At 41.7% G+C, this 18,410-nt stretch overlaps 1 protein-coding gene across 6 annotated transcripts in view; it reads left to right on the forward strand.

Annotated features, from left to right (window-relative positions):
• Window positions 1–18,410, forward strand: part of rab3gap1 (RAB3 GTPase activating protein subunit 1) — a 120,430-nt gene that overhangs the window by 14,286 nt on the left and 87,734 nt on the right. For 5 of the 6 annotated variants that reach the window (XM_085986628.1, XM_085986630.1, XM_085986629.1 and 2 more), the window contains 3 exons: window positions 3,887–4,052; window positions 7,006–7,105; window positions 10,012–10,093. In XM_085986628.1, the coding sequence (XP_085842754.1) occupies window positions 3,887–4,052; window positions 7,006–7,105; window positions 10,012–10,093 (348 nt within the window). Of the gene's footprint in view, window positions 1–3,388; window positions 3,506–3,886; window positions 4,053–7,005; window positions 7,106–10,011; window positions 10,094–18,410 lie in introns of those variants that run through there. The other variant, XM_085986632.1, reaches the window with a different exon arrangement.

Below are 18,410 nucleotides of genomic sequence, written 5' to 3' on the forward strand. Positions count from 1 at the left end.
TCAGCGAGATACCGTTATTGCGTAGCTTCTGGAGGAGCAGGGCAACTCGGACAGCAACTTCCGGATTTCCATGTTTAACTGCACATGTGCAGTCGCTGGAAGTTGCTGTCAACTTTACAATTTAATAACGTTGAGTGCTGTTAGCATCACTGTTATTTCTACCACAAGATCCGGCCCAATATTTCTCTGGGAGGGAATGGGTAGAGTTTCAACAGTTAACAGCCATTTTAAAATGATCCTCCTGAACAACAGGGCACAATGGAGAAAACACAGATGATTTAGCAGATTCAACAATAACAACAACTTGCATTTGTATAGTGCCTCTGCAATAATATTGGGCTATTGGTTGGGGTGGTTAATTTATTTATTTGTTATTTTTGCATTGAATTTAAACCCATTAAGTGCAATTATTCTAGTTCAAGGGGCAAATTTCAGTTGTATCTCTGCCATTAACACCCGCTAACGCAGGTGGCTCAGCATTGGAGCTGACTTGCCAACATTCGTATTGAAATCACCTTAAATCTAGTTAGTTGTGTAAGTTGATACAGTAAGGGCAGTAAGCAAATTTAAGTTTTACAGCCTGGTTACCCTCATCCACTGGACACTTGGGCCGGAATTTTCCGGGGTGTCAGCAGCTGGGATTGGTGGTGGGTTGGGTGGGAAAGTTTTTTTTTGACAGCAGATCGGGAACCTGCTGCAACGCGCCTTTCCCAATGTCTGGTCTGTCAGCGCTGAACTGACCTGATGGGCAGCGGTGGGCGCCCTAATTAAACTTCTTATAATGTATTTAACAGACCCTTAACAACAGGCTTTTTTAACTTACTCTTTAACTTTAACTTCATGGACATGGGAACCACGCTGTTCGGGGACCATTTCTGTCAACCTGAGGTGGCCATTGCTCCAGCTGATTACTTGACCGCTTCAAATGTACAGTAAAAGCTCCCACCTGACACATTATCACTTTCCTCAGCCACAAGCTGTTTCTCAGTCCATTTCCAGCACAGATTCTGCAGGCTTGCCACTTTCCACTCTCCATCCACTCTCGCCTCATTGGAAGAACTCTCTCACCATTGACAGAATTCTTCTGTCATCTCTACTTCACCTGCCATCTGTTTAATCAACATGGATGCCCTTTATATTGTCTTATTATCTTGGTCCTCAGAATCTGATCACGATCAGCACCAACAACAGCATCAACCTTCTCTTCAATCACCTGATGCTGCACAGGACAGAGGGCATCAGCACCTGGGTACATTGCTGTCAGGGATGGCCTCACCATGGCCAGATTTACTTCACTTGATGCTGTACACCCTGGCTGCCACATGATGTGCCAGATTGGCACCACTCCACACCAGCACCATAAAGCATCCCTACAATGTCCAAGCCATTCCTTTCAGATTCGCCACCATTGTGGGGGGAGGGGGGGCCTACCGTTATGTCTCGCCATTCAGTGCAACTCACTAAGCCACTTCCAAAGGTGCTCACAAATCTGTCCAAGAATGCAAAGTGTTGAAAATAAAGGTTTCAATGTTTAGCAGCACATTAACAGAAACTTTACATGAACTTTCGGTGTTAGTTGTTATGATTGCACTAGGATGAGGGCGAGTGTGAGGAGTGGCTAATGAGGAGATGGGGATGTGATAATGTAGATAGATAGAGAGAGAGGGAGGGATGGGTGGAGGTGCAAGGTAATTTTGTGAGTAAGAATGTGCAGGAGTAGGGATGGGAAAGCAGAGTGATGGGGATGTGATGAGAGGCACAGGAGGATGAAGCCGAGTGTGGCTTTGTACTAATGTTTCGTGATCTAATTAGATCATTGAAAGGCTTGCGCCACTGTACCCAGGTCCTTCTGACGACATCCCTGCTTGTGCTCTCCTCTGCAGTGTGCAACCAGGCTGTGTTGGTCTCCTGGGGAGATCTTTTCCACTTGTAGGAAGGGAAGAGGACCTCCTTGTATGCTGTGACTCCCTCCATAAGCATATGAGGGAGTCATGGGAGAATATGGGTGCAGTCCTGCACCTCTGCAGTGATTGTCGGTGTTTGCAGTACTTCAATGCTGTAGAACACTGACCGCACAAACGTCAAAAGTAAGGTGGCCCCTTTAAGGAAACTGGCTGATGGTGCGTCATGAATGACGTCACCAGACCCGCTTCCTCTAATTGGGCCGGCAAATGCGCTGGGTGGGCTTAACGAGCTCTATCAACATAAATTAATTTTGGACAGCGGGATGGAGCCAGCATCGGGGCCGCGACCCTCGACCCGCCACTGACATCACCCCCATCGGACCCACCGAGGGGAGCAAAATCCCGGCCTTGGTTTCCTCTGAAATTCAGAGCAGCACTACACAGACATGTAGGCAATACATGATGCAGAAGATACATGGTAGTGTTCCAAGCTTTGGAAGAAACTGCAGTACGCAGCTTATGACTGTTTACCTGGCTACTTAAATGAGGCACTATTATTTTGCAGGGCAAATATATTCGAGCAAGGATATCGAAACTGTAGCCCATGAGGCACATGTGGGCTCCGAGTTCTGACAATATGGCCATCAATACTTGGCCAACTGGTTTGTCCTATTCAAGTTTTATCAACATTTGGCAAGGGCTATTTTCAGTGTTTGTCTTGCTGGTTGATGATTTCTAAATAAGAACACCAAGATCTGTTATCACCAATCTGAGATGTATGTGAATTGATGGGAAAAATGAAGGTTAGCTTTGTGTGTCCTCTGAAGCTGCACAATGCGGTCTACGGAGACAAAAAGAAAAGAAAGACTTGCATTTATATAGTGCCTTTCCCAATCTCGGGACGTCCCAAAGCACTTTACAGCCAATTAAGTACTTTTGAAGTGCAGTCACTGTTTTAGTGTAGGAAACGCGGCAGCCAATTTGTGCACAGCAAGCTCCCACAAACGGTAATGTGGTGATTTTTTTGTGATGTTGATTGAGGAATAAATATTGCCTAAGGTATTGGGGATAACTCCCCTGCTCTTCTTTGAAATAGTGCCATTGGATTTTTTACATCCACCTGAGAGCAGACGGGCCTCAGTTTAACACCTCATCTGAAAGATGGCTCCTCCTCAGTACTGCACTGGAGTGTCACCCTAGATTTTTGTGCTCAAGTCTCTGGAGTGGGACTTGAACCCACAAACTTCTGATTCAGAGTCTAGAGTGTTATCAATGGAGCCACAGCTGACACCTTGGACAACACTGTACTAGAGCATGACACACCATATCAACGTGGAATACACATTCCCTGTGTCATATAATGACTTAACTTAAGCTGACAATTTGATGTTGGTCTATTGTCTCCTAAGGTCTCTCTCGTACTGTGAAATCACGCTGCAGTTCCAACTATAGTAATGTTGCTTTTCCTAATGGAGATTTCGTCCAGCAAGATAAAGAATAATTCAAGGAAACTGGGAAAATAAGAATTCTGTTTGGTTCAATCTTGCACGATGCTCTCAAAACATCTCTGAGGGCCTGCTATTAACTGAACAAAATTGAAGGTGATACCCATACTCAGTCCACTTATTCAAGTCCAAAGCCCCATCTAATTAAAAATCATTGAGAATTGGACAATTCCTAATCAATGCCTTGATCAAGGACTCTGTTTCTATCCTTCCTGCTACCTTTGATGTGTATCTTGTTTGTGACATCATCGGCATTAATAAATGTATTATAATATGTCTTGTAAAGTTTGGGAAGCATAGGCCATTGGGAGTAAAGTACCAGTTTAGAGATCATGTGTATTCTATAAGCTTGAAATGAAGAAACTGAAATATTTTTTAGCAAATGTTTAGTTACAAAATATTGATTCGTTTAGAAGTAACTTGTCTGTGGAGCGTTGTAAAGGTTAGTAAATCATGTATATGTGTATTTTAAATTAGTCAGGTGACCTTGTTTGTGCAAATTCAACAAAAGGCAAGAAGGATGTACGTGGGTGCATGTGAAGGCCCTGGTGTTCGGACGGATTTTGAAATGGTTCATCTTCGGAAAGTGCCAAATCAGTATAATCATCTGTCTGGTCTACTGGATATTTTTAAATCGAAGATTGTAAGTATTTTTTTAGAAATACATTTTAATTAGCCTCTGGAGATGTAGTTTACTGGATTTAGTAGGAATCATAGAATTTCACAGCACAGAAGGTGCCTATACCGGCTCTCTGAAAAAGTAATCCATTTAGTTCCATTCCCCGGCCTTTCTCCATATCCTTTTACCTTCCTCCACTTCCCTTCTAAAAGTTATTATGGATTCTGTTTCTACTGTTTCTGTTGGGACGTTGCAGGTACCAACAATCCTCTGCGTTTTTGTTTTTGTATGAATTTAAATGATGTACAGTATTTTGGTTAGGGACTCGCTAATCAGTAGAATTTTTTTTTTCCCTATTCACCTTAATAAAATCTCCATATCGCTTTGAACACCTATGAATTCTCTTGGCTGTCTTTTTTTTTTCTAATAAGTGCCTCAATTTCACTAGTCTTTTTTCATAACTAAAGCTTTTCATTTCTGGTGTCATCTTACTAGACCTTATCTGTGCTCTCATCATGGCTTTGAGACCCTTCCTAAAGTACTGCATCCAAAATTGGATACAGTACTAATATTTTTGGTTTTGGTGTTGGAAAAAATGTGTGCAATGCACAGGAAATATGGGTGCTAGTCCTTTGGCCTATTTTGCACCTGAATATCACTAGTTGAATTCCTGTATAGCTTTTCAGGTGGTTGTACCTGACTGCATCTGAAGAGGGTGAAGCAATATAAATTGCATACAAGTGAGTATCTGAGACCTGTGCATTCCGATTTCTTGCTCTAGTACCAGAGACAGTTCAGGGGCAAACTGCTCCAAACAAAACTGGTAGTATTTTTTTTAGAGCTGCCATTTAGGTGTTAACTGTCTTCAAGAGACAGGCTGCTGAATAAAAAATATATTTTCAGCTTCAGAAATTGTTGCAAAATGTAACTCTCTTTCATTCACTGGAGGCCTTATTTGGTACAGTGATTACCTCTTGTTTTGCAAGGTGGCTTACATAGCTGCAGATGAGGAGCAACAGCCACAAGCCCCCATTGATAGCTGCTGAAGATATTCACCTGGCCCTCTCCAGAGTGAGCCATCAACTGTTTCATGAGCAAAGAGAAGGATTGCTCCTTCCATCTTTCCTTACAATAACTCCATCCCACAATCAATACAAAGAGAATCTTCATAGTCCAACTTGCACCCGCCTTCTATTCCAAAACCTTCAATATACACACCTACTCTTAATTTCCTGATTGATCTACAGTGCAAAAGCATAAATAGAAAAGTGATTGAGTTCTAACAGTGATTTGCTTTAATATGGTGTTTATGTGACTGTCTACTTCTTATCACCACTGTGCTTCCCTTTTACCTACTTTTTCCATGGTTGTGTTCTGGGTATGTGGTTATCTATCCTAGTGTTCCTTCTAAGTGAACTCCCACTGACAGGAGACTGGACAAGGGGGTAACCTGCGTCTCGGTACATGGTGCTGGGAATAAGATGGCGCTTGAACTCTTCAAGCCTTGGCTGATCATGTAGGCTGTGAACGATCGGCTGGTGTGGGGACAGCCTGGCCCAGCCTGCCTCTGGCAGATACTGGGGGAGAGTGGAGGAGTGGTGTGGAAGTGCTGCTGCCTTGACAGACGGCAGCATCTTCCATGGTCACTTCCATCCTGACACTCTATGGAGCTTCCTCTGATCTATGGATGCACAGACTTGGTAGCTTCAGTGACATATGGGAAACCGGTCCCCATCTTGCATATTATTTGGGCAAGCTTATCACTGGTCATGCCTAATGATGTGGCAATAGAGTAGTTGAAGGCCTGGATGATGACTGAGCTGCCATTGTTGTCTCTCGGGTAGGAGGATATGCTGCAGATGGCCCTAGAATTGTCAGTCTCTACAAGTCAGCTCTCGGCATCCCACTGTGTGACTGCTGGACTCCTCTATATTAGCTGCCATTTGGTAGAATCCTTGGCAGATCCACCAGTGATTCCAACAACCTGTTTTGATCAAAAAGCATCCTTCCCTTCAAAGTTAGACCATAGAGGTCTGGATCCCTGACCTAAATAGCTGAGGATGGAGGCGGTCTTAACCTCCAGTAAAGGGCTCCTTGCTTCCTTCACCTGCTCCTGCTCACCCATGACTCGCCACTTGTGCTGACTGCTGTCACTAAATCATCTGGATTGTGTGTATTTGAGCTGGTGAGTGGGTGGGGTAATTGATGGAGCGCTCAGTTTGTTGCTAATTCTAGAAAGGCTGTTTTCGAGTGAGTTCCAAGACGGGCTGGCTCTGGAAGCCTGCAAAGACACAGTAGTATGGTAATACTATTGTGGCTTAGGCAGGAAGTTTCACATGGTTCTACTTCTAGAAAGATTATGTAAGTCTGATAGAATTTTACACTGCAGCATTCTGGAAGGAGCATTGGGATACTAACTCTTACCTAGCACTTGCCCTCTTGCTTCTGCAATTTCCATAACCTTTAAGATTTGATTTCCTTGTATGGAAATAGCCTGCTCCTCAAAGGAGATGACTTCCTTTATTGAGGCTTATTATCCTCCTCCCATTGCTGAACACTGCCTTCCATTGTGTGCTGCTTTCACCTTTAAGAAATGAAACAAAGATGAGGATTATTAGATACTGAGAAGTTGCATTTATGAAAAGTGTTTCATGCAGACGAGGCGGCATTGAAGTCTGGGAGGTTTTCGCATTATGCATGCTTGTGTTGTGAGAATAAGTGGTGGTGAAAGAACATTTAGAAGAAAGAAACTGCATCTGTGTACATTGGTATAATGTATCTTATGTAATTAACACATTGTGTGAACTTTATAATTTTACATCCTTTAATACCTTTTTTTAACCACTGATGATGTTGTAAAATGAAATTGCCAACATTTTTAGCTCAAAGGATGAAGTGACTTCTGAATTGTAGGAAATTTTAAATGGTCTTGAAGAGCTCTATAGGAAGTAAAGCTGCCTGTGTTTTTCTCTTCTAGGGGTGCCCTTTGACACCTTTGCCCCCAGTAAGTGTAGCTATTCGGTTTACATATGTCCTTCAAGACTGGCAACAGTACTCTTGGCCCCAGCAACCCCCAGGTAGGGTGCTCCAGTTGTATTTAATGTTTTATAAGACTACATATGAGTATCTTCTAATTGTGCAATTTAAAGGTTGCTATTGAGCACCATGAAAATTCAAACAGCAGGCCATAGTTCCTTTAATGCATGCTGTTTATGTATTTTCCCATGCTCAAACGTTGCTTTTTTTCCCCTTTATTTCTGCTTGCATTTTGCCTCCTTTCTTGACTTTGTTGCTTTCCATTTCTTGATCAGGGAGGGGGAAAGGATGGAGTTACTGTTGTGTGCTGCGAGGCTATGTTAGTTGTTGGGAACCTTGTATTGATCATTTACATTGATCCTCCATTCATATATAAACCTTTACATTTTTGCAAGTTTGTTCACAGTACCAGTTCTATACCAGCTTCTGTTATCAACACAGCTTTTCTTGCTCCCCACTGATGGGCATTCAGTTCAGGTACCTGACAGCACACACAACACAATAGCAAAATACTGCGGATGCTGGAAATCTGACAGCACACACTTACCTACTGGTATCGAGACACATACCAGCTGTGCAGTGCCAAACTATTGAATTATTGCTTTTTACCCAGTGAGTACCTCAATGGTTTGCTGTGCTGGCTTTTAATTTTGTGATCTAATGAATTGCTCATATCTAGATCTACGAAGCAAATGTCAGTAAACATGTTGTTTGACTGGCGCTTCTGTTGGGGTATGGTATATAAAGCAGGAAGACAAAAGAAGGGTGAAAATACTAGTGTTTTTTATACAAAGCAAAAGTGAAACGTGAGCACTTACAGCTTATGCAAATACGAGGGAGCAGAATTAACCTTAATGCTAAGAGTAAACACATTGAAATAATAGTTGAAGGCTTCCATTTCATTAGATTTTCTGAGTGCATTCACATGAAAATAAATTTATTTAGATAGCCTGTAAATCTGGAGAAATTCACTGGCTTGGATTCAAAAATGCTTTTAACCCAATAACTTAATGAAAACTTGATGGATGATCTCAATTGGATTTTTAAAATTTCAATTGATTGAGTGCAAGCTTTTAATGAACATGAAGCATTCTAATTTTCATAATTAGTCTTGAGTTAGTACATTTGATTATACTATAGGCTACTTTGTTCAGTGAATTGTATAGTCCAGCAATGATTTTTGCAGCACTATTTTCATTCCATATATAGGCATAACAGATCGTGCTCGGTGTTTAAATTTGGGTGTATAAAATCAGTAATAGATTTGAACACCTGTCATTTACAGCACCTTGTGCTGTTGCCTTTCACCTCCTTAATACACAATTTGAACTTGTTGCCTTAGTAACAGCTGTTGCCCCTCGCACTCAAACAGTGTTAGAATTTAATTGCATCAGTAATAGCTGCATTTCAAATGGCTGCTATCCCTTTTGGATGCCTCAGACACAGTGTTGGATTTACCGGATTAGACATGCACTGCTATCCCGCCTGCACTTTTCACACAGTGTTGGAATTTATCGCATCAGTAACAGCTGATTTTTTTTTTTAAAGTCTAGCCATTTTTGTTTGATTTTTTAAAAAGCCTTTAAGCTTACAGGTAGATGTTGTTTTTTCTGATCTTAAGGAAAATATTATCTTCGGCCTTGGCTTTTACTTTTAGTATTTTCGAATGACTTTTATTTCAGTATATAGATTTATTTTCTTAGAAGGTGGTTAGAATTTGCCACAAGCTGTTGAAGCAGAATCCATAAATTATTTTACAAGAGATTTAATTGCCTGAAAAAGAGGAATATTAAAGGGAATGGGGTGCAAGCAGGGATTAGATTAGGTTGTGGTGGGGAAAAAAAGTACTGAGGCGACTTGATGGACAGAAATGGCTGCTCCTAACATTCTAGATGGCAAAGCTTAATTGCAACTTAAAATAGTATGCTTAAACCTAGCAACTCTGAGCTTGAAATAAGTGCAGTACTAATTATTGGCAATCTTTTATGACAATTAGTAGATCTCCTGTGGTGATGTTTGTGGGTACCAGTCAGGCGTAGAGCTGCAGAAATCGGGGGTGGACTGTGGGGAGCAATATGATTGTGTGTGGTTATAAGCCTTTATATATGTAGTAATATATCCTCCGCTTACTGACACAACACATGGTCATGATATATAGGCAACTTGCACAATATGTCTAGGGTACATTGCGTTCATTTTGAAGTACAGTATCTTAATATTTTGGGGTTATTACTATTTTGGGGGAAACTTGCTTGGAATATTATGCATATAATAATGTGAAGTCATGTGTTGCTTCCTCGTATGTTTGAAGGTGATGCTTGTCGGGTGAAGCTACTTCGAACAACTGTATACAGGATTTTAAATTTCAAAACCAAGTGGCCTGCGTATCTTCTAGCCTATTCTAGCCTTCTGGAAAAGTGTTTAGCCAAGTAACTCTAACATACTTTGCAACAAGTCACAATAATTACAGTAAAACATATGGTCTGCAACTAACTTTATCTAGATCTTGCTGCTGGTGTGGCACTTTCGTGAATATGTTCACGCCATCACGTTCACACACGATTGACATCCATAACCTCTATTGCATTTTTGGCTCTCTGCATTGTTTTGTGATGCAGGTTTCAGTCTTTGTTGCAAAGCATAGGTCAGGGTACTGCATATGTTGTAAAAACTGTAGACTAAGAATAAATTGATGTGTCTGGGATAAATCTTAGCTTATCAGATATTACTCTTGGACACAAACAGGAAATGTTTTGTTTTCAAGCTCCCTACAGAAGCAATGTACTTTGGTATTGCTGTATTTTATCCAGTGGCCTGAATATTTCAGAAATTAAAATAGTTACATTTATGCATGGTGGATGCTTGTCAGCTGTATAAGATTTTGATGATGAGTTCCTAACATTTTCTGTTGCAAATTGGCTCATACAGAATTTTCCTTCATATGTAGATTTTGATGCATTGGTTGGAGGAGAAGTGGGTGGTCTAGAGTTTGGAAAATTACCATTTGGAGCATGTGAAGACCCTATTAGGTGAGGCTGTGCGATTTCCTGACTTATGCAGTAACAGAAATTAAGGCTACTTAACTAACTTGTTTTCATTTTTCAGATCCTGAAATACACCTATGTAGAAAAAATGTTTTTCGATTATAAAGTTACATGTTGTGGGGTGGTTTAATCTTATTTGCCCACTCGGTATAATTAAATAAAGAGTTCTGCCACTGGACTCGATAGAAATAGTTTTATTAACCTACTTAAACATAAATGTTACTGCCAATTACAAGCAATACACAAAAACATAAATGTATCATACAAAGGTATAAACAGTACAACCTTAATATCTGTACCCAGGACGCAAAGATGATCAATCTTTCTCCTATCAATGGCATTGGCGTCACAAATTGCCTTGAGAGCTCTACCTAACTGGGGGCTTGGCTTTCCTTTATATTTGTTTTTTCTGCATGTCATGCACAATTATCCACCTCTCTTGTGACCATCTACAGTACCATTCTATGTTAGAGAGATGCTTGTCGTAATTCTTATCTTATCTTGGACATTCTGTATACTTGGTCTGGAGCTATGATGACCTCACCCACCAGGACAAGGGATACTTATAATCGCAAGGCCTTCACAAGATGTTTAACTTACTGAGCAGAGCTTGAAGCAGACAGCACACTTTTATCCTTTAAGTTGCTGTAGTTGCAGCTTTGCTGTTGGGCTGGTACTTTTTGGTAGTCAAAACCCCCATTGTTGTCCAAATTGTCCTATTTTGCTAAAGCATGCTGGATTAAAGCAACATATAATAAATCAATCTGTATATTTTAACTATTTTTGTTTTATGGAACAAACTACGATCCATTTGGTATCTTCAGTGCATGAATAGCAACACACTGCATTGATTATGCAATCAATTTGGTAACAGAATGTTCATCTGCACCAAATAGATATTAGTGACTTTACTTAAATCAGTTTTGCTTTGCTTTCTTTTTGGTGTGTTAGGAAATTGTAATGTTAGTGTAAACTAGGCCATTTCCTCCCAGGTTAGAGGTGTTTGTATGTTTTGATTAAAAACAAATGTTCCACCTTAACTAACTAAAACCATTGGGAATTCCTGACGCATTGTACACTGTGCTATTTTAAGTGAATTATCAGGGCCCTTAGAATTTTGCAGCACCGCAAGGCATGCTTCTGTAGCAGTTCCAACTAAATTTGATATGAAAATGTATATTTTATTTGGATTCAAGATTTAAAGATATCTCATTATTTTTAAAATGTCCGAATACAATAAATATTTTTAAAATTATTTATAAGAACACTTCTGAAATGGTGCCTATTTTTAGAAAAATTGGGCATTTTAAATCGTTTAAAAGGAATTTACCAGATTTGGTCTCTAAATGGCCAGTGTATTGCTCAGCTGTTTACTCTCAGCTGCCACTTGGCACCTAGCCAGGTGAGGTAGCTAGCTGCCATGCTTCAGCTAGACAAAATGATTAATTTAAAAAAAATTAAATTTTGGTATTTACAGCAGTGTATTTTAAAGAGTTGAGATCAGTGTAACTAAAATTATGCATACATAACTTGATACTTCACCTGTCTGCCTGGTAATTAGTACCTGGTGTACCAACATAACCTGGGGTTATGAATCCAAATGGGGTCAGATGACACAGACCACAGTTAGAATAGTGTGTGCTGATTTAGGCACTCCATTATAGAAAGGATATTAAAGGCATAGAGAGCATATGGCGTAGATTCATCAGGATGATTCCAGGGATGGGAAACTGTTAGGGAAAGACTTCAGATACTAGGAATATTTCCACTAGCGTAGAGAAGGCTAAGAGGAGATTTAATAGCAGTTTTTCAAAGTTATGAAGAGTTTACATAGAATAAACAGTGAAGGACTATTTCTTTTGGTTAGGGAGTCAATGCCAAGGCGTGTCGATATAAAATTGACAATAACAGTGAAGAGAGGAATTAGGAGAAATTTCCTTATGCAGAGGGTAGTTGGAGCTCAGCATGTTTTGCAACAGGATGGTAGTTGAAGCACAGATCTTTTATGGGAAAATTGGATAAATATTTGTAGCAGAGCTATGGGGAGTATGGGGCAAATCCATTAGATTTGGATTGCTCCTGGAAAGGACGTTCATACATGATGGGCTGAATGGTCACATCCTGTCTTGTAAATTTCTATGTTTCTTATCCTCATTCAATTCAAATCTTTCACATTTTACCTGTTAAACTGGACTCTGGGATTCTGCAAAGCTAGTTGATTAAGGAACTGAGATCAATGGATTGGAGAATCCCCATCGATTCTGCATCTTGCATACTTTGCAATTGCATTGTTTTAAGTTCAAGAGAAAATCTCGGACCGCAGTTTGTTTAGAAAGCAGCCTTTAGCTGTTTTGTGTAAGATGTTGATCCTGCAACAAAGGATAACTGCCAAGCCTGAGTGTTTGATGGCCTCTTTGGTGTGACTGATTATTTTTTTTGGTCAGCCAGGTAACTTACACATTCAGAAATCATTCACCATGCTTCAGGGTCTCCACACCAAGCTACTGAGGGAATTGTCTAAACTGGAGTGCACTCTCTTCCCTTTAGAGATACACCTCACTTATCTAAGTCCAGAAAGCTTGGGTGTAAGTCAGCAGAGCCTAGGCTTATGGATTTGTAAGTTTAGCGTTGGGAAAACTTAAGCCATCTCTTTGGCCTCCGCTACAAACTCTGTCACTGATTCCATTCCCTCCTGGGCCACTGTCTTGGGTTGAACCAGATTGTTCGCAATCTCGGTGCCCTATTTGACCCAGAGCTGAGTTTCCAATCCCATAGTTCTCTCCATCACAAAGACCGCCTACATCCACCTTCCTAACATTGCTGCCAAAACCCTGCTCCATGCCTTCGTCACCTCCAGACATTATTCCAATACTCTCCTGGCCCTGCCTGAGCCCATCTGCTGCCAAAACCCTGCTCCAGGCCTTCATCACCTCTAGACATTATTCCAATACTCTCTTGGTCAGTCTCCCATCTTCTACTCTCCATTGAGTTCAGCGCATCAAAAATTCCTGCCGGTATCCTATCCCACACCAAGCCCCACTCATGCATCATATGCGTGATTTGGTACCATACTCCTGACCACAGTAAGGATATACACCATACCCGATTGAACAGTGATTCCATTAGTTGGAGATGCAGAGCTTTATCATCAGCTGCTTGCCTTTCTGCAGCCCAAACACGGTAGGCACTGACCCCTAGATAATTTCTCGTACCTAATAGCTACCATCTCAAATTTGTGATTCCTGATTAACTAAATAATGGACATCAATTTTCAGAATTGAGAGCGTACCATCACCGTAAAAACTATTTTAAAAACCTGGTAAAAACTTTTTTACCAGGCGTAAGAATTTGACAGTCATTCAGCGGGTGGAAGTTGTAGAAACATAGGAGCAGGAGTAGGCCATTTGGCCCCTCGAGCCTGCTCCGCCATTCAATGCGATCATGGCTGATCATCAGTACCCGGTCCCTGCTTGCTCCCCCTACCCCTTGATCCCTTTAGCCTTGAGAAATACATCCAACTCCTTCTTGAATATATTTAATGAATTGGCCTCTGCTGCCTTCTGTGGTAGAGAATTCCACAGGTTCACCACTCTCTGGGTGAAGAAATTCCTCCTCATTTCTGTCCCCTTATCCTTAGACTGTGACCCCTGGTTCTGGATTCCCCGACCATCGGGAACATCCTCCCTGCATCTAGTCTGTCCAGTCCTGCCAGAATTTTATGTTTCAATGAGATCCCCTCTCATTCTTTTAAACTCCAGCGAGTACAACCCAATCGATCCAATCTCTCCTCATACGTCATTCCTGCCATCCCAGGTATCAGCCTGGTGAATCTTCGCTGAACTCCTTCCATGGCAAGAATATCCTTCCTCAGATAAGGCGACCAAAACTGCACACAATACTCAAGGTGTGGTCTCACCAAGGCCCTGTACAACTGCAGCAAGACATCCTTGTTCTTGTACTCAAACCCCCTCGCTATGAAGGCCAACATACCATTTGCCGCCTTAACCGCCTGCTGCACCTGCATGCTTACCTTCAGCGACTGGTGCACAAGGACACCCAGGTCTCGTTGCACTTCCCCTTCTCCCAATCTATTGGCATTCAGATAATAATCTGCCTTCCTGTTATTGACACCAAAGTGGATAACCTCACATTTATCCACATTATTATATTGCATCTGCCATGCTTCTGCCCAATCACCCAACCTGTCCAAATCATCCTGTAGTTTCTCGGCATCCTCCTCACAGCACACACGCCCACCCAGCTTTGTGTCGTCTGCAAATTTGGAGATATTACATCTAGTTCCCTTGTCTAGATCATTAATATATATTGTGAATAGCTGGGGTCCAAGGACCGATCCCTGCGGTACCCCACTAGTCACTGCCTGCCACTCCGAAAAAGACCCGTTTATTCCAACTCTTTGCTTTCTATCTGCCAACCAGTTCTCTATCCAAGTCAATACCTTGCTCCCAATCCCATGTGCCTTAACTTTACACGCTAATCTCTTATGCGGGACCTTATCGAAAGCCTTCTGAAAGTCCAAATACACCACATCCACTGGTTCTCCCTTATCTATTTTACTAGTTACATCCTCAAAAAATTCCAGTAGATTAGTCAAGCACGATTTACCTTTTGTAAATCCATGTTGACTTTGTCCGATCCTGTCACTGTTTTCCAAGTGCTCTGCTGTTACATCTTTTATAATGGGCTCTAGCATTTTCCCCACTACCGATGTCAGGCTTACCGGTCTGTAATTCCCCGTTTTCTCTCTACCACCTTTTTTGAATAGTGGGGTAACATTAGCTACCCTCCAATCCATGGGTACTGTTCCAGATTCCATCAAATGTTGGAAGATGCTCAGCAATGCATCTACTATTTCTAGGGCCACTTCCTTAAGTACCCTAGGATGTAGATTATCAGGCCCTGGGGATTTATCGGCCTTCAATCCCATCAATTTCCCTAACACCATTTCCCTGATTTCTTTCAGTTTCTCCCTTTCATCAGACCCTATGTCCCCCGACATTTCTGGGAGGTTATTTGTGTCCTCCTTTGTGAAGACAGAACCAAAATATGTATTTAATTGTTCAGCCATTTCTTTGTTCCCCATTATAAATTCCCCTGATTCTGACTGTAAGGGACCTACGCTTGACTTCACCAATCTTTTTCTCTTCACATATCTATAAAAGCTTTTGCAGTCAGTTTTTATGTTCCCTGCAAGCTTACTCTCATATTCTATTTTCCCTTTCTTAATTAATCCCTTTGTCCTCCTTTGTTGAATCCTAAACTGCTCCCAATCCTCTGGATTACTGCTTTTTCTGGCCAATTTATATGTCCTCTCCTTGGATCCTATGCTATCCCTAATTTCCCTCGTTCGCCACGGTTGAGTCACCTTTTTTGTTTTATTTTTATGCCAAACTGGGATGAACAAATTCTGTAGTTCATCCATGCGGTCTTTGAATGTTTGCCATTGCCTATCCACCGTTAACCCTTTGAGTGACATCCCCCAATCAATCCTACCCAATTCGTGCCTCAGACCATCGTAGTTTCCTTTATTTAAATTCTGGACCCTAGTCTGAGTCAACTACTTCATTTTCCATCTTAATGAATTCGATCATATTATGATCGCTCTGACCCAAGGGGCCTCGTACAACAAGATTGCTAATTAATCCTTTCTCGTTACATAATACCCAGTCTAAGATGGCCTGATCTCTGGTTGGTTCCTCGACATATTGGTCCAGGAAACCATCCCGTAAACACTCCAGGAATTCTTCCTCCACAGTATTGTTACTAATTTGGTTAGCCCAATCTATATGTAGATTAAAGCCACCCATGATGACTGCTGTGCCCTTTTTGCACGCTTCTCTAATTTCCCTTTTAATGTTATCCCCAACCTCCACATTACTGTTTGGAGGTCTATATACCACTCGCACTAACGTTTTCTGCCCCTTGGTATTTCTCAGTTCTACCCATACAGATTCCACATCATCAGAGCTAATATCCTTCCTTACAATTGTGCAAAAAGCGCAACTCTCCACCTGCAGAGGCACTTTTCCTGCGCATATGGATGATCTGTCAAGAGAATTCTTGATGAATTGCAAGTGGCAGTTTTTAGCGCATGTGCTTCGCATGCCTGAAACGGGCACTTGCCCAGCCCCTACGGGCACGTATGCACCCATAGGGGTCGCAAAATCTGTCCCTATATTAAAAGAAAAATTGTGGGAACACATAACCACTGGGAATGCAGTGGTTTAAGAAGAAGACCGACCAACAATAAGTAGTTCACTAACATTTTTTTAAATGGTGGAAAGAGCATCCTGTGATATGCTTGCCACCTTGATGTTTTAGATGTGTAATTCCACTACTGCATTAATCTATTATCCAAAATGGTGAGTAAAGCACACTAAGCTGCAGATGAGTCTCACAAGTCACAGCAACATATTGAAGTAGAATTCCTGCGAGGGTTCACCCGATCTACCGCTGTAACACCACAGAAACCTTGTTAGACCAATTCTCTGGGATTTCTGCCAAAGTTACAGCGTTGGATCAGGAGAACCCCCATGGAATTTTAGGCATTCAAATGCAAAAAGGAGCACCAGAATAACTTAAGAACTTCCTGAAATAGACGCTCCAAAACTGTCCCTTCTAATGCATTCAACACATCATTGATGAAGATGTGAAACAGGATGGGCTCACCTGAGGTTCTCATCTATTCTTCCACAAATCTTGGGGCTGGGATTCTTTCCATTTGGTTACAGGTAAACCCGCAAGCCAACGACCCAATGGGCAGCCAAGCAGCAGAAAGCTTATTATCAGTGCTCTGTTTTAGCTGGTTAAGCTCTAGTTGAAACTCTGCGCAAACTTGGAGTTCCCTAAGCTTTGGCTCTGGTCATCCTGCACAGGCCTCTCTGGACTTGGGTAAGTGGAATGTGTCCTAATGGGGGGAGAGAGAGTTGTGTGGAGTCTCAGTACAGGAAACTTTGGTTTACCCGGAGGTTATATGTCCAGAATACTCGATCTAACGGCAAAAATCAGGAGCCGTTTTCTATAAGTTTTTTTTTAGTTCTCGTTGCTTTTTTTTTCCCAGTCAGGCACTGCAAGGTCTGTAGCTATAGCAACAGCTTCAGCTAGAGACGCTTGCAGCTGCAGCCGACTGTTTAGAAGCTGTTGCTAAGCAACAGTGTTTGCTGTCAGATACGGAGATGAAAACCTCCGTATGCTTCAACATTAACTTTGTATGTCTGGCAGTTTTGATAGATCGGCAACAGCTCGGTCCCATCGGTGTCGGATATCACAAAGTTTCCTGTACCTTGGTTAGTAGAGTCTTGATCATTGTAATGGGTTACAGCATGTGTCAGACACCCACAAAAATTGCATCACCTGGAGACTAGAAGGTTGGTGTTAGCTGACAGTTCAGATGCAGAACAACAGGTATTGAAATTTGTGAATCAGGTATTGGTTTTAATACAATTGCAATGCAAGAAAGATATTTGGGGAAGGAAAACAAAGGGGGGGGAGAAAGGTCAGGGGTGAAAGTCCGTTGTAAGAACATAAGAAATAGGAGCAGGAGCAAGCCATTCGGCCCCTCGAGCCTGCTCCGCCATTCAATAAGATCATGGCTGATCCGATGTTGGCCTCAACTCCACTTTCCTGCTCGCTCCCCATAACCCTTGACTCTCCTGTTACTCAAAAATCTGTCTATCTCAGCCTTGAATATGATCAAAGACTCCACTTCCACAGCTCTCGGGTAAAGAATTCCAAAGATTCACGACCCTCTGAGAAGAAATTCCTCTTTATCTCCGTCTTAAATGGGCGACCCCTTATTCTGAAATTATGTCCCCTCGTTCAAGATTCCCCCCACGAGGGGAAACATCCTCTCAGCATCTACCCTGTCCAACCCCCTCAGAATCTTATGTTTCAATAAGATCACCTCTCTTCTAAACTCCAATGAGTATAGGCTCAACCTTTCCTCATAAGACAAGCCTTCCATCCCAGGAATCAACCTAGTGAACCTTCTCTGAACTGCCTCCAATGCAAGTATATCCCTCCTTAAATAAGGGGACCAAAACTGTACGCAGTACTCTAGGTGTGGTCTCACCAGCGCCCTGTACAGTTGTAGCAAGACTTCTCTACTTTTATACTCTATCCCCCTTGAAATAAAGGCCAACATTCCATTTGCCTTCCTAATTACTTGCTGCACCTGCATGTTGACTTTGTGTTTCATGTACGAGGACCCCCAAATCCCTCGACCGCTGCATTCTGTAGTCTTTCTCCATTTAAATCATATTTTTCTTTTCTATTCTTCCTG

The sequence above is a fragment of the Somniosus microcephalus genome, chromosome 4, assembly GCF_052327205.1.
Source record: "Somniosus microcephalus isolate GS21.2 chromosome 4, FLI_Smic_1.0, whole genome shotgun sequence".
Taxonomy (NCBI): domain Eukaryota; kingdom Metazoa; phylum Chordata; class Chondrichthyes; order Squaliformes; family Somniosidae; genus Somniosus; species Somniosus microcephalus.